This window comes from Atractosteus spatula, chromosome 4 (assembly GCF_055471065.1).
Source record: "Atractosteus spatula isolate fAtrSpa1 chromosome 4, fAtrSpa1.hap1, whole genome shotgun sequence".
NCBI classification, from domain to species: domain Eukaryota; kingdom Metazoa; phylum Chordata; class Actinopteri; order Semionotiformes; family Lepisosteidae; genus Atractosteus; species Atractosteus spatula.
The window spans coordinates 59,685,254-59,708,257 of NC_142709.1; the positions used below are offsets into that span (position 1 = coordinate 59,685,254).

Here is a 23,004-nt window from a genome sequence, read left to right on the forward strand (position 1 = left end):
ACAAAATGCCTTTTTATTTTCGTTATTTTGTTAAATGACTAAAAGGGATTTAATAACAAAGAAACATTTTAAACCGTATAAAAACGCTTAAAAATAAAGTCGTTTACTGGGCAGAAAAATAATTTGTTAACAAGACCTTTATGCCTTTCCTTCGTCTTCCCCCTCACTTTCCATGTGTCAAAAAAATGCGAAAAAAGCAGTATGCTCTCGAATATTCTCTTAATTACCTTAGATTAGAAAAAGAACGTTGTTTTTTTACCGTTTTTTTTTTGTTTTGCAGAGTGCGGTCAGATGCGCAGATTTTCGCTTTTCGCGGGAGGTCTTGGAACCTATTCACCGCGAAAAGCGAGGGATTATATATATTCAAAACAAAACTAATGGAAGACCAATACATATTTTCTCAAGGTTTAAGATTTACTTTACAGACAACATATAGCTCTTTCGAACTACGGCAAGACAAATAATGTGCAGTTTTTAATGCTACAAATGTTATAGCAAATTTGGGCAGTTCCAAATAAAGTTTAGAGTAGAACATGTATTACAAAAAAAGTTTATTCCGTTTTATTATTATATATTTATGTAATTGTAAGAACACACGTATTATATAAAACTAGTTAGGAATAAATTAGCTGTTTTGGTCTTTGTTTTTGTCGAATTTATTCAGATTTGATCTTTTATCTTGTATCTTTTAGTATATGCAAATGAAAACAATTACTAATAACTGCTCTAATTAATACACAAAAAGAATAAGCAGGAAGAATGTGCAGAGTGGAACAGAAAAAGCTGAATAACTTATAAATGGGACCATAAGGGGGAACACACTCCCAGACAATGACAGTGGACCTAAACAGGACAGCATGGCCAGAAATCGTGGCAATGTCTTCTGGTCTGCTGGAGTGTGCAAACACTGCCCATGGGTAGATACTCTGTGTGCTCCATATGGACAAGATCTTTCCATAATCATATTTCTCCATCTTGCAGTTTTCACAACAGTATCTGAATACCAGAACAGAGAGACAGTATGTCTTACTCCAAATAAGGAAATCTTGAGTTCAGGCTGTACCTGATTTGCTGTATACATGCAAATAATCCACCCGCCTGTGTTAGCCTTTGTGATCAATAAAGAAAATGCGAAGACAAAGATACTGAAAAAAACTACACAACACCCACTGTCAGGGGAGTTCAGTTTCAGAGACACAGACCTTGAAGAATTACAAAAAAACTGTAAGCATTAGTTCCTTAACCTTTATAAAATATTGATCTACTATCCTTATCCATACATTGGATTGTACATTCAAAACTGGAAACCACTTTTAAAAAATGTCCTTGGATCAGATTAGAATCATGGTTCTTGGTGACAATGTTACAATTTTTATAAACTTATATTTCTTCCACAGCGAATAGAAACTACTTGCTCTTTAAGTTTTAGTTAAACTAAAAGTGGAAATGGTATTCATGAATTATTCCACACAGACTGAAAAAACACCCCAAAATAACAAGCAAAGACACTGTAAAGTGCTTTTCCCCACAGCTCATAGATAAAACATTGTCCAGTAGAATCCTACATGATGCTGGAAATGGTGCAATAGGAATTTTCAGAGCAAACTTCACCAACAATATAGATTTAACATTTTTAGAATAGTTTACTTCACATTCAGCTGAGTTTCAAATCTCAATTGAAAACATGTTCTCCTGGTTACCTTTATTCACTTGAGGTGAAACACATTTTGAAGACTCTATCTAACAGTAATTTCTGCTGAGTATATCAGTTAATGCTCTGACGATACTATAGCCAGCAGTTCAAACAATAGACACATCCTTATATTTTATAGAGATTTTTTTCTCTACACTGATGATAGAACATATAGCAAACTCAACAGACTGATAGACTGATAGTTATGTGTGAGGTGGGTTCATGAATAAAACCTCACAAAAATTGTTTTTAGTTGAAAGCATGATGTGAGCAGTTTGCTCTTTGTTTATTATGCTTGAAAATATTTACAATTCTTGAAATAATGTTCAATTTTCAAAACTTACAACCTAAATTGCACACCAGTGTTGGGTAGCGCAAGGAAAAGTAACAAAAATCACTTCAACCAATTACAAAAGCAAGATTAACATTGGAATAGGAATGAGGGTTCATTTTTTAAGCATTGCTGTGAAAAGTAAAATTTCAGGTGCCTGACAGTTCACAGAATACAGCAGAAGTTGTCTTAGAGAATTCAGAATTTAGCTATTTACAGCATTGACTGAGCTTTCTAACCAGGTATTATAAAAAGTCTCAGCCTTATTCATCTTAGGATAATGTTTTTCTATACTGGTATTTACACCACGGGATTACCTGGTGATTCAAAAACTGTGCTACATCTTGACACAGCAGTAAAATCTTTCTGGAGCTGTGTGAACTCAGAAGGGATAACAGCACCCAATAAGAAAGTGTTCGACACGTTTATTTGAAAGATTAGGCTTAAAGAGTTTTAGTTTAACCCAGGCCAACCATCTGGTCATAGGACAACGACGTTAGGGCACCCATGCAAAGTGAATTTAACCAAGGGGTGGCTGTAAAACTAGCAATGTCAAATGAGGGATGCAAAAAACTAGGAGTGAGGAGAAGAGGGGTTTCCTGTGATTTTTATAGCATTTCAGGAAGAGAATGGAGGACTATACATTAGAGCAGCGGGAATTTGGTTGCTGTCCTCTCTCCCAGGGTTGTGATCAAAACTATTAAATCATCATGGTTAAAATAAAAAGAAACTTTAAAGACCCAATGAATGAAGGAAATCGTGGAACAGGTGAACTGTTTTATTTTCTTTTAGTTTTAATCTTTTAATTTGAATCTGAATCCTCCAATTCTGAGAAGGTATAAAAAGAACAGTTTTAAAGAGATAGTGATGGCTGTGGTCTAATGCTGACGGCTTCGACATACTCGTTTATAGTTTCTTTATAGTAATCAATTTTATGGTAATTAGACTCCAGGATACACCGACGTATGAAGGGTTTAGCCCAACTCGTGTGTCCTTGCAATAAAAGAAATATTGCAAGTCTGATTCTTATGGAATTTTACATTGGTAATAGCATCAACACACAAGCAAGATTGTCAGTGATAAACACTCATCATCAAAGAGTGAGAAAATTACTGTTGAATTCATCTTACATCTCATTAAGTGTGTGTAGCCAGAAGCGCACTTTTATGATTTTACATTTACACTTATATTACATTTCTCTGAAAGGGCTGTTTGCAATCTTGCAAGGCAATACTGTTGAACCCAAGCTAAGTCACCTGAAGCTAAATCCCTTACACGCTGAAATCATGTAAAAAAGCATCTGAAACAATGTCAGAAAAAATTAAAACATTTATTGGGCATAAATATATTACATATACGCTACAGATACAGTTTAGTCTTACATACAGAGTGTAATATTTGCAAAATCTATACATTTAAAATTGATATGGCAGTTTTTTAATATAATGCATATGAAATTGTCTAAAATTTACAATACAAGAAGAAGTTTATGATTTTCTTTTTAATCGTAAATCACAAAAAGCTTGGAATGTTTGTCTAACTGTGAGGTAAAAATACACATTTTTCAGATTAAAGAGAACGTTGAAAACTTCTGTTTCTATAAATGGGTAACATTGAAACAGTACTGATCATTGGCCAGGGTAGTGTATTAAGATTCCATCATTTCTGTTAGAAACAACAAACACAGAACATCTCACGGTCCACTCAGGGATGATTTCAGCTCCTTTCAGAACCGTTTTTCTGATGTGACCCCAAAGGTATCAAACACATTTACAGCAACATTAAGGAGTCTATCCAGCTAAACTGAACTAAATGCTTTAATTAAGCATAATTATTTCATTCATTTACAGCCAAGCATTTCTCAAAAATTTAAAAATGTTTGAATTAATTTATTAAAAAAAACATTTTCTTGCCAAATTTGTGACTGTAAGCTATTTAGAACAGCTGGATAGACTCTTTTGCATCATGTATTTTCCAATTATCAAACTTGCTTTAGAAACCATGAATGCTGCTTGGTTAAGCATCACAGCTTAATTTTGATACCTTATAATAAGATTTGCTTAAAACAACTGTTTTGCTTAAAAAGTGCTTCATTTCTGTTAGTTTTTCTTACCATCAAACTATATCTATATAGCTATCTCTATATATTATATCACCAAAATACTGGATATGTTCACTATTGTGCTATCCAAGCAAAATTATGGGAAAAATCTCCTTCTCCAACCTGCTGATTGCTTTTTTAAAGGTTTTTTTTAGTGTAAAATCATTTTTTAAAGTTCTTAAAAGGGTTATACAATTAATGGCACAAGAATTTTTTTAACAAAAAAAATCATTACAGTCACAGAAGCTGCTAGTTTCCTTTTTCAGATAATAATGTAGTGTCACAAAGTATCTCATCACATAATCTCTTAAATAAAAGCAAAAATAAGAAGTGGACAAGCCTTGACTTTGGCGAAAGGCATGAGTTTATAAGCTCAATAACACTAATTTGCAATGCCAAATTATAGCCCATTAACGAAACCATAACCTGTCTAACATCTGCTACATATATATAGGCAAAGAAAATATGCTGTAGGTCAGCACTTGTTTTGAAAGGAGATGATTATGCATTTTGGATACACGTAAACCTCTGTACTGATACTGACAATGAATGCACTACATGTTCCCAATTATTGAAAAACTAACAAACACATAAAGGGTTATTGATATTAGGAATGCTGGCCTGTAAATGTAAATCTAAAATACGACAATACAAAACAGAAAAAAATATAACATGCTACAAGAAAACAAAATTAGTACATAACTACACTTGTCTCTTAAATTTAAAAAATAAATAAATGAAGATTGCACTGTAATTGGCATTTAAAGTACTGTATGCAATATATAGTATAAATAAACCTAAAAAAGAATTATACCTTACTTTCCCATTAACTTTGGTAAAGGTATTTTTTTTAACTAGTAAACGACTTTGTTTATGGACAACAGAGCAAGGCACAGCTTAGGCAATGAAGAAAAAAGCTAACAGGCTAACAAAGATTTTAAAAAATCACAATACAAAATAGTGTTTGCAGCACCCTCTTGGAAATGTAATATTTGCGTCTTCACCTCCTTAAAGTTCAAGTCCCTGAGGTACATTATACAGGCTTGTCACAACGGGGGTTTCCTAGAAGATCAGAAACCCCCCAATTAAACTTCAAAAGAAGCTGCAAGCGTAACACAGAAACTCTTTGGAATTGTGAAATCTGCTGGTTTGTACCTTGAAATTGCTAAAAGTATTCTGTAAGGACTTCCTGTTGTTTGGCATACGCATTCTTGTGATACACTACAGTTAGAATGGGATAGAGCCTGCTATTTGACCTACTGGCGGTTATAGTCCTAGTAGAACTTCACAGCGTAACAAGCAATGAACACAGAACTTGCTTTTCACACGGAGATTACCTTACAGGGTACATCACGTTTATTTTCAGGCAGACCTCAGACAAGGCCTGGCCCTGTGACTCCTGAATGCTTACTGGAGCTGAAGAATTAAACACGATCATGGGGCTGCAGAACGGAAGCTGGATACGCAAAGGGAAGTAAGAGTGATGGATTAGCCAAGTTGTTTAGTGGCTACAGATAACGTGAGTAAGCTCAGATCATTAGATCAGGGCATCAGCACAAATAAAATACTGCAGCATCCTATAGCATTACCAAAAACAGTTCTGGTCCAACAGTTTTTGGATTGGCTATGGCACTCTGCAGCATTTTTGCCTTACATACAGCCATCTTTACAACCTGAACCTACAGACTACTGACCACAGATTTTAAGCACCATTTGTTTTTGCGCTGACTCATACTTAATTTAAAACCTTTACTCCAAACCCAATATTACTTATATTACACTGTATCAATAGAATTTATATATATATTTGTTATATATTAGATAACTGGTTCCATTTTTTAAAAATACAGGATAGCAGCATCAATTTAACCATGCCTTCTGCATGGACTGAAACGTGCTTTGGCAGCTTAATGCTGGTGGTATTGACTCAGAAGCTGAAATATGAATAACCTGTTTATATGCTCTGGAGTTAGTGTTTCATAGTCTCAAAATTTGAGTACTGTGATTTCTTAAAAATACAACAGCCCTGAACAATTGTTTTTAATACCACGTGGAATCCATCTACCATCTACCATTTAATCCATGGCCTTCTGGGAGCATGGCGTTATTTCCTGGGGCAATGATCAGTAACAAACTGGTAAAGCTTTGATGCCTACATCAAATATGGCTGTAAAAAAAAAGTTGAAGCAAGATAAACAGTGAACAAAAACGTTAAGGCCATCAATGTAAAGAAAATATTTTGTAGTCATATAGATTTAAAAAAATATAAAAACATGCAAACAATTCTGTTAACAACTGCTTTTTGCTCAACTTTTTTTAAGGCTTGTTAATCAGAATTTTCTTTCCCAAACAAGGTGCAGCAAAGACCTAAGGCTTTTTGTTGAGCTAAATCTGCATGATGCAACACAGAAAACTGAAACACGGATAAACGAAATAGAAAACAGGACAAGAAAAATCTGAATACATACTGGGACTATAATGCGTAGCATTAGTTAAAAATATACCTCAAGTTTTCTTTCTTTTCTTTGTCGTCGCGCACGTATTATTTCATAAAGAAGTATTGCAAAATAAAGGCAATCAAAATGGACAGCGTTGCAAAGCCCAGAACAATGAGGGCGGCAAACTGTTCATCAGTGGAAATGATGCCCTTTGATTTGGAGCCGTCTGTGTTCCCCAGCTCTCCGGACACTCCCAGCTCGCTGCGGCGCAGAGTGAAGAAGGTGGAGGGGCTGTAGGGTCCACACAGCTCCTGCGTGGTGTCCAGGCAGCGCCGGCAGACACACACACGAAACCGATAATCCACGTTGCACTGAAGGCCTGAGACTTGGAATGCGGTGTCCTCCCCTCTGAATATCTGTGGAGGACGGAAAAGAAACGGAAGGCCTCTTAGTCCACTCGCCATTCTGAGGAACCCTTCCAGCCATCACGATTCTGACATTTGAATAAACCTTTATGGTGACTGAAATAAATGACACCCCCCCCCCCCCCGTCACCATTACCCAGATCCCATTCCGTGAGCGTTCGGTTTTTTATTTTTAATCTTACCTGGAGATAAATGGCCCTGCTGCATTAGAATTTCTCACTCCTGCTGCGCGACAAATCTTTCCTGCTCCACTTGTTGTTTGACAATGGATGGCAGGCTGCTTAGTAATGTCTTGCAAATCACACAAGTTTCATCTTTGCATCGGTAGTATAACTTGGTATAGTGTTAATTGCATCAGTTGTAAACTTACTAGAACACCAAAGCCACACCCACTATATCAGTGTCTAATATGAGCTACGTTTCCCTGCAGCACCTTTGTGAATATTACAGGAATAGTTCTTAACTATTTCATGATGTACATTCTGAATTGTGAATCAGTGGGGAGCTTAAAGAAGACAATATTACATGCCTGCAAAAATACCAAGGGAAAATGCTTTGATTCATTATAATGTATTATGATCAAATTGTAAGGAACACAGAAATGGATGCATAGAGTTGGCACAGTACAGTATTTTAATATTCAATCATGCTACATGTATTCAGATGTAAGATGTATTCAGCTGGTACCATCTACTATTTTTCTTACTGTTCCGAAGTCTGAATGGGCCCATTGTCCCATAAGTATAAGTATCACATGCTAACATTTACATAGGCTCAAAAAGATTTTTTCTTCTTTTTTAGAATACACAAATATACCCCATTGTGAACATCTATGTTCTAATATAAACCACTATATACTGTATTTTGAAGAAGTTGCCATAATCGATGAGACATATACATTTTCCTTACTCTTTCATAGTGACGTTATGTAACTTGCATATTATTTGCATAACCAATAAAACTTAATTCCACATTTTTACATTTGCATAACATGGCAAAAATCATAGCTTTATTCTTCATTTTCTGTTTTGTTTTTTAAAATATTATTCTTTCCTGCAAAATCAGTTAAACTAATCCCCAAAGTGTTGTTCACTTAAATGAAATGCTCATTACTAAATGCAAAACACCATTTTACAATGAGAAACGTTTAATAATAATATTAAAAAATTGCCATTAGTATGTTGCGATTCTTTTTACAGGGTATTTTAAGAAGAAACAATTAAAGGAAAAATATTGTTTTCAAGCATGTAATCGTGGACTTAATCACTTAATTAAAGTGCTGTAGATTGTCCAATGAATTCAATTTGAGTGAATCATCCCTGTGCCACTATGTAAAATGAGATAATAAGTGAAAAGCAGTGAGCACTCCCCATGATCTGCAGGATGTACTGGTGTCCTTGTTTTTTAAATACTCAAAGCACAAAGAGCTGCAAGCCCTCTAACTTCCAGGTGTTTACTTATAATTAAACGATAGAAAACACAGTTAACTCTAGAAATGTTCAGTTCTGCAAAACAGCTTGGCATTTTGCAAAATGGGGAGGATTTCTGAGAGGCAAAAAGACAAAATGCTATGATTCTGAACAATATCAGCATCAGCACTAAGATCAATTAAGAATGTAAGAAAAGTTGTAGGCTAGCCATTTCTTTAAAACAAAATGTCCATTTCAGTATGGTTGTGGTGCCTTTTTTGAGACTAATTTCAAAGAAGAAATTATATTTAGTTTAGGTGTAAAAGATTAGGAATAAGCATCCACTTTATTAAATACTAAAAATATACTGTTTGGCTTTGACGGTGCTCATCATACAAGGGCAATTGTGTTTAAATAGCTTTTGCATTGAAATTCAGATACAGAATACATACATACAGAATACACGATGAAATGGTATTATTTAAATAGGCATCATAACAGCATAACAGCACCCTTTTAGCTTGTAATTTTTTTAAAGGAAAGGCTACAAAGCTATAGCAGAGAGCAATTATTCTGTCACTGATTTTATTTTTACGATGATAATCAGCAATAAAAAACTTGAATGGGTTTTAAACAACCTTCTTGATGTTTTGGAAGGTTATTGCAGATTGGGATGTATGAAACCCTGATTTCAGGCCTGAGTCTGGCAGATACTTAATACTAATTAATATTTGTATTCCAATATGTCACATTGGAAACCAGAAATATTCCCTGCTCACTAGCCATAAACAGCAGCTGCATTTTGTGGGATCCACGTGAATCACAACTACAGTACAATATAGAATATTTCTGAATTATTTCTGAATCTATCCCTTGTACAGCTGTATGTTACATAAATTGATGCTAATTGTAAAGCTAGTTGGTAGATTACCCAAATTAATTCCCTCATTAGCTCCCCAAAACATTTCAGAGATGAAGAAATCCTTTTCACAAACCCCCTTCCAGACACTCTTTAAATTAATCAATTTTAAACCTACAAACACTAATTAACCAAATTAATTCTAAATTGCCTGACTACAAGGCTAAAGCTGTTTCTTTTTGCAAGTGTTTCTCCTCTCCTGTAGTTAATTAAATACTGTTCAGCTAATTTTTCCACCATTTTCTTCTTGGTTCCTGCACTTTAGTTCAATTATAACTTTTGACACAAGCATTTAGTCTTCATTTACAGGTATTAAGACTATCTCTAACCATCCTACTCATCAATATTATTTCTGTTTGGGAAAACTGGTGTATTGCAGAATGTTGTATTCTTGGAGACAAAAGGCTAGTCATGTTTGTTTGAGTCCTGCTAAAGAAATCAGGGTGTTTTAAGAGATTTGTAGGAAAGAACATCATTCTTTTGTGAAGACAGTTGTGAAGATGTACTGTAGCTTCTTCAAGGCATTCTAAGGTCAGATTTTAACTTGATCTATTATCTAGCCAATCCAACCACAGAAAACTGATGTGCAGGCACTTCAACACAGGAACAGACTGCTTTAAGATTATGAATTAAAACCAGAAAAATCTAAACACTTCCAGAGGGTTCTGCTTCTGTAGTCAGCAGTCAATATATTCAAAATGTTTCAAAAGTGCCAAGTAAAAGTAAACTATTTTGACATGCATACCTATTCACATTTCCAAGTGCTTTAAAAACTGAATAGTCCTGTATTTCAGCACAATTACAGACTATACAATACAGGCATGATTAAAAATAGCATGTTAATAACATACTGCTGAAATGGACTTAGACTACACTCACCAAAATTCTAAAAACATGTGTATCTCCCTATGTACCCCAGGGTTTCCTCTGGGAGCTCTGGGGGGTTAAGTGGCTTCTGGGAAAACTGGCCCTGGTGTGAGTGAGGCCCTATTTGTGTCCTTAGAGGTGGCAAAGTCTGAGAAGCAAGGGGCCATGTGGTAAGCAAATTCTAGTAAAAGAACTAGAAAAAAGGGATTAGGGAGTACAACTGAACCGGACAGAAGAGAGAGAAGGAACAAGTGAAAGGTTTATTCCATGCTGAAAAGAGAAGAAAGGAACCCGAAGAAGGCTCTACAGCCTCTTCTCTTTTCAGCGTGGAATAAACCTACAGTATTACTTGTTCCTTTGCAACCTACGCATGCTGACGCAGCTACTTACTTGGACTAGGAAAGAAAGAAGTTTTCAGGGAAAGTACTGTGTAATTTCCCCAGTGGGTTAACATGATGGCTTAAGTGCAAAGGTTTAAAATTGCACTTTAAACTAAGAGCAGCACCAGTAATATCACACTGGACTGCAGTTAAGGATCAGTATCAAGTCTGAACACATGATAAGTGAAACAGCATTGTATCCAGTAAAAATGTTAGTTACCTAATACCCTATTATGTGTAGGGACTCCAAATGGAAGATTCCCAAACAGATGACAGGAGCCAAAATAGCTTTATCATTGTCAAGGTTTTAGAAGAATCAATTTGTTATGTGCAGATTGGTTGCCTATTGGAATTCATTTAATTATCTAATGGGGCAACAGATTTAGACAGCACGTGCACAACATCAATAATTCCAGGTCCTGTTCAAAATCATGCTCCACAGAATAACAAGGGCATATGTAAACAGATATTAACATACAGAGAAATTTCTAATGCACTGCCCAGGATATATATAAATATTCTTTTTAATAAGTTGTCTGGGTATATTAAAAAATAACTATATGATTTCGTGGGCAAATTAAATATACCTTTATAATAAGACAGAAATAATAAGTGTAAAAGGAGCTCTTACATTTATAGCCATTTACAATACAGTTATTCAGCAGTGAATGAGACAGAAAGATCAAAATGGTAGATTTTAGATTTGATCTACCAAGACTCACAATTTTAAATGAACTCCTAAAGCCAGAAATAAATCATTATTTAGAAGAGTTCAGCAATGGGAAAAGGGAATCAGATTTTTAATAAAAAATAATATCATTAACAAACAGAGAACAGAGGAGGTAATGAATCATTCACCTACCCGCAAAAAACATTTAATAGATGGTTTTAACAAGCTCAGCAAGTGCTGAACTATAAGTCAGATAATGTTTAAAACCTATGCGTCAAAAAGCTTAGGACCAGGAACAGGTTCATTCCATCCTGAATGGTAAAAAAAACACTATTTCAGCCGTGGACTCTTTTTCAGACATTGTGTGTTTGCATGCTGATGCAGCTACCTATTTTCTCAAATAGCTTATATCTACAGCACTCTCAGAGGCATCTATGACGGCCCCCTCTTGAGTCTGGAGCATGATTTAGGCCACCACAAGGCTGCAGTACTGCGGGTAAATCAGCATTCTTTTGCTGATCTCGGCTAATGGTCATCTGCTCAAAGAGGGCAGTCAATTTATTTAAACATTAGTATTGAAATTATCCCCCAGCTTGCATTACCGTTGTAATTTGGTTATTACGTTAAGCCACCGGTAAATGGAATTGCTTCACCTTTTTTGCTGTTGTGAGTGGAAGTAAAATAGTTGAAGGACAAGTCACCAGATGAAAGATCACCAATTAAGCAGCTGGGGGAGATGGCAATGTTACAGCCCAAGAAAACCGATACGTTATCTAAAATTTTCTTCCAAAACTGAATAACTGATGGGTTATGCTATAAGACATGAATGTAGCTATCCACTACATGTGGCCAAAGGAGATCAATCTCTTAGCTGCGTGATGAACTCCATTGAATATTTTATACTGATTAAACTGGATTGAGCACTGCATTAAAAATACAGTTTTTCAAAAAGTTTATGAGAGTCAAAATTTAAATCCCTTTTCTATTTATGCCTTGGGATATAAATCTTCACCCAGGGAGGCATGTAATGTATAGATCTTAGGTAAGATTTTCTGTGTTCCTGTGATTTTCCCCAGCATGGTAGTCAGAGGAGATGGTAATAATGGTAGAGACTGAGTCTTGACTAATGTGTTTAGCTCCCCCCTCAATTGAAGATACTGAAAGAAGGCATTACTTGCCAAAAATAAGTCCTGTTGTAATTTTTCAAATTGTAATAAAGTGCCTCTGTAAAAGATGGGTTTTAAATGTGTGATACTCCTCTGTCTCCAGGATTAGTAAGATGTTTTTTTGGTAAACAGTGTTATTCCCTGGCTGTGAATTAAAGTATTTACTAAGCAGCTGGAGAATGCAGCACCAATTAAAACTGGTGGAAAAAAAAATCCACTGCAGACATCACAGGAAGTAATTATTTATAAATACATCTATTTCAATTCATAAAAAATAACTGCATAGGCTGACAAAGAGAGCCAGAGGGAATTCTAAGTACTCCTGTGAGTAGAATTATACAATCTGTTTATTTTCTGGCTTATGTCCCTGTTGTGGTGCGCAGAACGTGTCTCATAAATGTGTCTGAGAGAAATTATTTTTCATTTCAATACAATATAAGTTCCTTTCCTTAGTACATTATACATTACATTTATAGTTGAATACCCCACACCTTTAAACAGTAAAATGGGACTGAAAAACATTTATTCCACATATAAGAAAAAATGTTTTCTGCATGCATTTTTGCCTTTAGCCACAATAATATCTTAAATAAGTTCACTATGTAAATGCAGGACTGTCTAACTTGATCTAACAAGATTATAAAATGAAAGATTCAAAAAAAGAAAAATATAGTCAGGTGAGTCAGTAGTGTATGTATTCTGGTAGAATCTAATGGCACAATGTGTTTGATATCCTGTTGGGCTGAAAGGTTCTGTTTAAATGTAAGGAATATTTCTTATTATTAATGCTGAATGAGCTCTGATTTAAACAGCCATGCTAATCATCAGAAGGACTAGACTGTACAATGTACAAGTACAAAGGTCTATATACATTTATACAGTATGGCACACTTACCAAATCAACAACTGAAAATGACTGAACAAAATGCAAAAATGCTACAGCACTTCCACATTTATTTTATGCTCCGTTAAAACTGTAAAGGGTCAAGGTATCACCGAGTTTAAGCAAGTGGATGAAAAGGGTAATAATAAAACAATCACTTTGAAAACAGGAAAATCTATTTCTTTTCTGCAGTTCTGCAACATATTTCAAAGGTCATGGGTATTTAGAGGGGGATATAGCTGCTTGGAAAATATGCACAGGAATATGAACTATACATAAATGTGGTCAGGCACAGCTGCATATACATATACAGTAGGAAGCTTAAGTCATCATTACTGCTCCCCTGACATCTTCTTGAAAGACCTCCAGGGCTTTTTTAATTTACTGACTTTACAAACTGCTGAGTAAAAACTTCCTCTAAAAAAAACACATCCAAATCCTGTCAATTACATGGATGATGAGGGATACCTATTGGAAAATTCTTTAATTAAAAAAATTATGCAGCGAGAACATGAGCAATTACCCTTCTTTTCCCATTATTAATGCAATCGGAAACGCAAGCTGAAATGAACTTCTCATTGAAACGACAGAGCTGCGCACTAAAGCAATAATGCAGAATACAACAGCAGTGGGCGAATGAAATGTATGAGGCTTAAATTGTTAGAAACCTCATAATCTACAGCTTTTATGCTTTAATTTACAAAAACACACAATGCCCTGGCCCCAGAGATATATCTTATCATCGACACTTCAGCAATACTCTGTGTTCTTAGAATAAAACACAAGGAAATGTAGCAAGCATACCCAATTAATATTCCAGTAACATCTCATAATTTTGTGATAAGTGTTAACAGAAAAAAATGAGGACCAAATCTTCTCTTACATTAAGTGGCTATAAAAGAGCCATAAAAGCTAAAAGTTATATCACTATAATTTAATGTCTTCAGAGATGTCAGCTCTCCTTACCAGCTAGATGGATATTAAAATAACTCTAATTCACTATCTTTTACTGGCATTTGCCAGATATCAGAGGTTATATCAGAGTGCTAATTAAACTTCAACTTTCTCTTCAAGCTGCTAAAAATTCAAAATCCAATTGTGTAATAATTACAGTGCACACAAACAGCCATTAATCAAGCAAATGTTTCTTAATGAACGTTACCCATTTTAAAACATGGGTCTTGAGTACTCAAAAACAATTGAGTATTCTAATCTTCAAAGACTATCGGGTTGAATATGTGATTAAATAAGGTTTACTTTGTTTCCGTGCAGCTTTAAGAGCATGACCACACCAAAAACTGATGAAATGCTTATTGATCATTACAACGGTTATGTCACAGGGACAATCTTTCAGCTAACAGAACAATAGCAAAGAAGCACAGCACTGCAATTTCGGCAAAGGCTTGCCACAGTTGGTAATAGGTTTAGGCCTAGCTTGAAACAAGCACAAACCTTAAGATAAAGACTCTTGGCATATTTGGCATCCAAAATTTCGACTACTTTTATCAAGTATCATTAAATCGAAGGAAGGTGTCTCTATACTTAACAACAAGAGAGCCAGTAGGTTGTTCACTGTGAGAACCCATTCATAAACACTCTGCATGTGTGAAGAGATGTCAGTCACATATCAATAAAAATCCTTATCACAAAAAAACAAACAGAAAAATACTTTCCTCTAACTTAATTTTAGTGCTGTTGCCAACTTTTAAAAACAAACTTAGTCTTTTCTAAAGCACAGTTTGCCATGTCTAATAACGCACTTAAAATGTTATTATATTACAAACACATTATCTTCCTGGGAGTTACAAAGGTTGTTTCAGCAGGAGGTTCAATTTAACTTCTATGAAATTGCATATATATGCATATATATTTGTTTCCTTAAGTGTAAATTTACACAGCTGTCCTATATATCAGTTTTTCTCAAAGATTTTGCGAGAAACTGTACCTTTAAAGCACTGAATGAACTGGCATTCTATAATGGCCCTATCCTTAATATCAGGGACTGTTAGAATGGTTGATAAACTTGATTGTATGTATTGTCTATTCAAACTCAAGGGAACAGGTACTAAATTTATTTAGACAGTTGCATAAATAGAATATGATATACAAACATAAACCACAGTGAACTCAGCAAAATCAGCACTTAGAATATATTTATTCTATGAGTATCAAAAAATTACTCTATGCTTTTATTAATGCTTTCTATTATATCAACTTTATCTGCTAATGCAGCTTAGTTTTGGGTGAGAAAACAGGATTGTCATAAAGCAATTTTCACATCACATCAGACAAGAAACTTAAAGTGAGAACAAAAACAAAATTATGTGTACTGTCATGAGCAGCCAATATGATATGTTATAGTACCTAATCCATCATGTTTATCAACCAGATTTAACTGACTCATTGTTGGATCCCCAATATTAATATAATTTGTTCTTCACCACATTCATTTGAAAAGACTTCTTTCTATACATACAAGAGATCTGACTCTTTATAAAGGAAAAACTGGATGATGAGTAAAATACTGCAAAGCACAGCTGTGTATAAACAGCAAAGAGCTTTTGTGAATTGACATGAATGTGTGACTGGATGCTTGTTACATCAAAAAGAAATGTATTAAAATATAATCTATTCAAAAATACATTTGGAATAAAGTAGCTGTAAACAGGAGTCAGGATGTAATATCTACTGAGAGGCATTAAAAATGAGTATTTGTAATCAATAGCAGCTGTTATGTTCCCAGCATACATAACTGGAGGCCTTGATGAAAAACTTTACTGAGATACAAAATCGGTAATGATAACTCACCTGTTTGTACTCTGATTCTCTCCCAACCAAGACTTGCAGAATGTAGTTGATGGGGTCTCCTCTCATTGGTGGGACTGCTTCCCATGTGACTTCACAAGAGTTTCCTTCAAGTTGGGCTACTCGAGGAGCTAGAAGCATAAAATAAGCACTTATATAGAGCTACTTGCAGTAAAAAGGACACAGAATGTGAAACCAATTGCAAAAACAAGTTACAAGAGTGTAAAACAGATTGCTAATTTAGCACATACTAAATTATTTTTAATATATATCACAATTAGGCCATAAATCCCAAAGCAATTATTTAAGAATATACTATACTGGGGTGAACTGCAATGATGCTAATCACAAAAGCATCCTTCTTTTACTATGATAACCCTACAGCACCATGTGCTCATATGAGATGTCACAGCGGAAGAAGGGGCAGGGGCACTGGCAGGGGCTTGAGCCAGTGTAGCCACCCCGCTCTGCACATCCCTGGTCCCCACAATAAAACCCTGATAACAATATCCTTCATATCCTGACTGAAGAATATTGACTGAAGCATATCAGTGGATGCTTGTATATCCTTTACCTTTGAGAGCAGGTGGCACCAGTTTGGTTGTGCTGAAGGTGTACGTCTCCGAGAATGGACCTTCTCCTGCGTCGCTCACAGCCTGTATTCTGAAACTGTAGCTTGTCGACTCTGTCAACCTCTGTACCTTGTAGGTGTGGCTTGGGCCCCGGTAGATAGTTACAAACCTAAGGGAAAAGAACACAATCTAATGAGTATATATCTACAGTGTGTGTGCTGGGCTTATACGGTTTTGGCAGTGTCGGTGCATGTATAATAGAAGATTTTTTGGAAAACAAGCAGAGATCGTATTAGAAGTACAGTAAGAGCAAACACTAAATCAAACAAACCATTTCTCTAAACTACCTAATGCAAAAATATATTTGTCCAATGTCTCATTACAGTAGCCTATATTTTGCTTACACACCTAGTTCAAACACAAAATCTACAAAATGATGTACAATGAATAAATGGCAAAGCACCTCTGAATACAGCAACTACAAACAGCAAATGGGTCCACATCCTGCATAAAAAAATTGGTGTATCTGTTTCTGTTTGTATCTGCTTGTTCTGTGGTGGTAATTCCAGGCAAACCTCTGAGAGCCTTGTGTCATTTGTGTAATTTGTCATCTTTTCTTTTGTGTAGAAAATTAATTATGATATTAAAATTAGAGCCAAGACTATTTATTTGAATTAGCATTAATCTGCTTATAATTCTAATATTTTAATGCAAACTATGGGGGAAAAGGCAATCTGGGTTTGTATATACTGTATGTACTGTATATACAAATGTACACACATACAGTACATAGAAGAAGTCTTCCAAAAGACCTGGCAGCTGTGATGTTTGTCCTGTAGCAGCTCAAAACACCACAACAGGCGGTAGGCATTTGTGGAATTAAAGCCCATATGATAAGGCTTGTGTTATTCAGACTCTTAATTATGAATTATGACTGTGCTGTCTGTGAGAGCTTGGCAGGAGAGCAGATCAGCAGAATTCTCACAATTAGGGACTGAGTAAACAACCACCAAACAAAACACAATTCACAAAGGAGCACGTTAGTCTCCCATTCAATACACTTCTTCCCTTCTTTCATTACGGCACATAATTAACACTATGTACTTAGGTATATAATAAAGCTAAATCTAAACAGAGCCTGCATTTTCCTGGGGCTGCTGGAAAGCCTGAGGATGGGGTCTACTGTCCTGTCCCTAGAGCTTTCTATTAAAATACTAAAGATGAATCACGACCAAGCTGTTTTTTCGGGGGTGTCCTAATTAAGAACGCGTGACCTTTTATCCAGTTTTATTATCTTTACATTCCGCTGTTAGAACACAGCGCAAATGGACACATAAAACACACTGCCATTAAGTATTACAGAGAAAACAAAAAATACAGCTACAAAAAACAGCCTATGATCTTACAATTATCTAAATTTGTCTCCCCTCCAAACTCTCAATTCCAATTTACAAAGCTAGAACATACTGAATTAAGACCATGAATTTGCCATACTTGATTGAATTTTAACACCAAGGCTTTTTTATAATGAAAGAGCATCTCAGCCCAACTATTATAAATATAAGCAGCACTTCCCCATAAACAGTAAATATAAACAGTAAAGATGGGCTGATAAAAAGGATAAAAGGACCAAAGAAATCATTAATATATCCTGGGGAAATGTCTGCACCCTGCCTGACTAGTTCAGGGGTCATTGGTGTCAACTTTATTCATCAGGAACAGCCAGGGAGCAGTACTATGCAAATAAAATATGCAAAAATGAAAATGAAACATCTTGCAATTCCACTCTCAGTATAAAGGTAAATCTTTATAAAGGCATACAATACTATATTAACTTTGCCATCAGTCTCAAAACCAAGTACACATCTACCTATCAGTTTGTTCTAATTACAGCTCGAGACTTGTGCGAGACAATAATTAAAAACAGTTAAAGGAGTCCAAGTGTTCTGCAATGCTCCTTTGAAATGATTAATTCAAACTCTATAAAACAGCAAAGATAATACACTAGGGAAAGACTGGAAGCATGATTGATGACAATTTTACCACAGACATGGTTTAGAAAAAGAAAAAAGACTGAAAGAAATCAAAAATGAGTTTTCTAATCCATTTCTAAGCATTAAGCTCAGAGGCCTGGCTCCTTTCAAGAAATGGTTGGATGATACCCTTGGATTAACTAAAAACTAACTACCAAATGGGCTCTATAGGTCTCCTCTTGTTCGTAACGTTTATGTTCTTACATTATCTTTGCAAATCCCACCGTAAGTAATGCAACTTTTAATTTACTGCAGTAAGCAAGTGAAATTCTTTATTCTATAAAAAACAAAATACTTTGTGCTAGGATGAACTATGTCCACAGATTATACCTATATAATCTACCTATATCTAGGAAGAGCTATGGCTATAGATTAATTTTCAGGGGTAAAAATGTGCTTCCTTATTTAATTATCCATAGAGAACATAAAATGTGATCCGCATATTAAAGTTCTATATTTAATCAAGGGTGTCTTTAGCTTTTATATTCAAACAAGATGCAAGCAATTCTAGCACAACTGGAAAAAATCTAGTCTAAAGTTTCCTCCCGTTTCATTTGTGAAAAGATTAACAGTACATCACCATTTTTGGACTTCACAGCAATCTAATCTTGGCTGCTGTAGAGTATGGATGGAAAAAAAAGATACAGACAAGAAACAAAAGTCTATCTACGACACACTGGGGTTAACTTCTTTTTTTCTCCTTTTTATCACTGCAAAGTCTAAAAAATAAAACCTACACAAAACCTCTTAATAAGAAGGATGAGCTAAAGAACCAGAGGTAGGCAGTTTCACGAGAGAAGGGGATGGTTTGAAATTCTGAAGACCCTTTGAGTTTTATGGGATAGGGGGCAGTACAGAGTTGTGAATTCCTGCTTGCACTGTGGCATGATCTGTGCGTTTCAGTCCCTGCAGATACTGGTGCCTGTGCCCGTGAACAACACAGTTAAATGACTGGGCTGAATTCCCACACAGAATCCAGAAGAACTGGCTTCCTATCCAGAAGGGAGGAGGTACCCTCAGTTTAACCCAGGATACCCACTGGTCTCGTGATCCACTAGTCTAGTTTTGCAGATATACCCTGTCCTCAGAGTTTCACGCTAAACCACCTTCTCCTTCTCCAATGCCAGTCTGCATCTTCCAAAATCTTCTTCACACTCAAGGCCACATTTGTTCTCTGCTATACCCAAGTTGAAATGCATTAAAATTACACAAAAACCTATAGGTCAACTATTGCCCTTGGGCTCCTTGAAATAAGTAACTATTGGATTTCAATGAGTCACAAATTTACTTTATGTCCTTCTGAAATTTGCTCTTAAGCATAGGCAGAGGTGGTGGTGCTTTCATGTGTTGCTGTTGCTTTCAAACTTTTTGAGGATTTTATACCTCTAAAATATATTTAAAATGCATTGTATATATTTATCACTCTACCCACTTACAACAAACACTCTAAACAGTATATCAGTAACTCTCAATAAAAGATTTCCAAGCATCACTGCTTGACATGATACTGAAATATGTATGCACTTAATCTAATTCTTACTTCTATTTCCTTTGGCAATAATGCCAATGTAGGAGTGTCATAAAAACTTTCAAGAACACATTTTATGTCAGAACCCATCGAGAATAATGAACTGCTTGAGGAATAAAAGCATTCACATCCAACGAATATAATAGGTTACCACTGCTGTAAGGAGGTATTTTGTAAATTTCACACTTTGTCTTGCAGATGGTCTCTCAAGTCTACAATGGAATGGTTTTATTTTGTCATTCATTGCAGGTAGATACTGGAATTGCTTTTTTTTCTCTTGCTGGGTTTCTTAGCTTCAATATTTTTTTCTGCTCTTTTGCACTTTTGGTTTTGATGGTAGAAGAAAGAAGTGCACAGCAGCAACTGCCATTAAAACCCCATGACCCCCCCAAGGAATGACAGCAAAATATTGTGTACCACTATTTGTTTAAAAGCAAGGATTTAAGTAATAAAGTCTTTCTGGCATGCCCTATTCAATGAGTTTGTGTTTTGACAAAGACTGGGTCTGGAAATCGTAATGCTTGCTGCTGCTGGTATTTCACACTGAAAGGCAAGAATGAGAATAAAAAGTACTATATGAGAAAGTGAAAGCTGTTTTTTGAACTGCTGGAATGAATTAATTAATTAATCAATTAATTAATCAATAATCAATACTCCAAGCAACACCATTTCTGTAGTTCCCACACTTCATCACCTTCTTTTTGTGCAATGTTGTTATGCAACAATATCTGGGATACAGATATGAGTATCTCCAACTTTTCACATTAGTGCTCATTTGTGTTGTTCAGATGTTAATTTTCCTCTATAGCCAATCTATTTATGGAAGTGGGCTTTATGTTCTTCATGGAAAGTGGCCTTTCTCCTTCCTTGTGATTGGGCTCTGAAACCTAACTGCAGCTCAAGATTCAATTTGGATGCCATCCCAAAAGGCATCAGTAGGAATTAAACCTTTATCACCTGCTGCAAAGATTTAATAGTTTGCTTCTCTAAAGTTTTGTTTGTTATGTTTCCCTGCACACAGTATTTCATTTTCAAGGAAATGAACTGTACATGACCCTTTAAACTGCATGCACCCCCTTGCAGTTTTTGAACCAACAGACAAACCTGAGTGTCATTTTCACTCGAGAGGTAATCCATATATTGTATATTAGTTCAAAAACTGCTCATCTTATATTGCCATTCTGAGCTCAAAGCACACATAACTATATCATAGGGTACCTTTGAGACAGATACTGGATGAAGGTAATTTGATTTCCAAAAGCTATCAGTATTGGTTTTCATCAATCAATGTCCTCTAAACTGATAGGGTAGATGCATTTGAAATGTCTTCATAGAAGACAGAAATTGCTTATAGGCCATTCGGAACAACATTACCCATATAATTTGTCATCTAACGAAGGCTCAGACTTAAAGCTTGCACAGAGTCAAAACAACCTCTGTTCAGACTCAACCACAGAGACATTCCCTGCTGACTCAAACAGCTTAAAGACCAAAATCTATTAATATCACTAAGTTGTTTCAGAATGAGAAAGAAATTTAAATGGGGATTTCAAATTCAAAGACCTTAAATCAAAGAACAGTACTGTGTAACGTGCGGATAGCATGGGGTTGTGTGCTTAAAGAAGAGTGTTATTCATAATTATAAATAATAAAAATAACACATGAAAAACAGTGATCAGTGAATGAAATGTTTGCCAGATCTATGAAAGAAGATGATTTAATCACATGAAATAATGTTTTTATTATTATTGTTATTATTATTATTATATTCCTTGTACATCTTGTTTATGAACCTGAAAATGTGATTTGGCTCTATCTCATAATTCCAAATCCAGGCATAAGAGCCTTCATCTATTGACCATGGGAAGCAATTACAAACTTAACAATAAGAGTTGCTGGAACTAGAGACAGCTGTATCTATCTTAAACAAATAGACAAAAGGTTTTAGACTTGTTCTTTATGCTATTCTTTTATCTGAACTGCATTTCTACAAGAAATGTTTACAGAAGGTAAAATGTGCAGAACTGAGTAGTAGTTTGCTACTTGGAACACCTGGAAGACTTGAGAAAAACAATAAAAGCACATAGATCAAATATTTAGTAAAACAATACTAAGAGATGGTTGTACTGTGGCATACAAAAATACAAATACTGAAAAAAGAAAATTCTTAGATGCACAGGTTTTAAATGATAATTTTCTACAGGATTTAGAAGACAGACATCCTTTTAAAACTAGTGTATACTGCAAATTCTTTCTTCTAACACATTATAAATAAACGGCCTCTTCTTTACCGAACGGAACAGTCAAACTTATCAAGTGAATGTCAAACAAATCAAGGGACATTTGTAAGGAATTGTTTACACTCTGTCTTAGTAAAGTCTTGAAATCCTGCTCTTTGCCTTTGAATGAAAACTTAAAAAACACCATCTTGGATCCATATATGAGAGTCTGCTTGAGCTCGATGTCAAACACGGCACTATTTTTAACTCAGATAATTCAGTCTGATACATTACACAATGGATTCAGAGAGATTGCACAGAAAAGCCAACTGTCTGAAGCTAACGAGTAGAAGCAAATGTGCTCACTTAAGTTTAAGTGGTGGTGCTACCACAACCGCCACACTCATTAAACTGCAGTTAAAGGCAACCTTTTCTTTTCAATTTAACTTCGGAGTTCAGTGAGTGGTTCTGTATTTCATTAAATTAGTTATGGTTTTAGGCCTATCCGAGATTCTAATGTGTTTTTAAAAATACAAAGAAACTTTAAAGTACACTTAAAAACACT

At 35.3% G+C, this 23,004-nt stretch overlaps 1 protein-coding gene across 3 annotated transcripts in view; it reads right to left on the reverse strand.

Annotated features, from left to right (window-relative positions):
• Nucleotides 1–6,635: 6,635 nt before the first annotated feature.
• Nucleotides 6,636–23,004, reverse strand: part of LOC148836714 (fibronectin type III domain-containing protein 3B-like) — a 161,631-nt gene continuing 145,262 nt past the window's right edge. For all 3 annotated transcript variants that reach the window (XM_088913964.1, XM_088913966.1, XM_088913965.1), the window contains exons 24-26: nt 16,662–16,828; nt 16,091–16,218; nt 6,636–6,979 (exon numbers count right to left, since the gene is read on the reverse strand). In XM_088913964.1, coding sequence (XP_088770090.1) covers nt 6,668–6,979; nt 16,091–16,218; nt 16,662–16,828 — 607 coding nt within the window. In that variant the 3' untranslated portion in view covers nt 6,636–6,667. The remainder of the gene's footprint in view (nt 6,980–16,090; nt 16,219–16,661; nt 16,829–23,004) is intronic.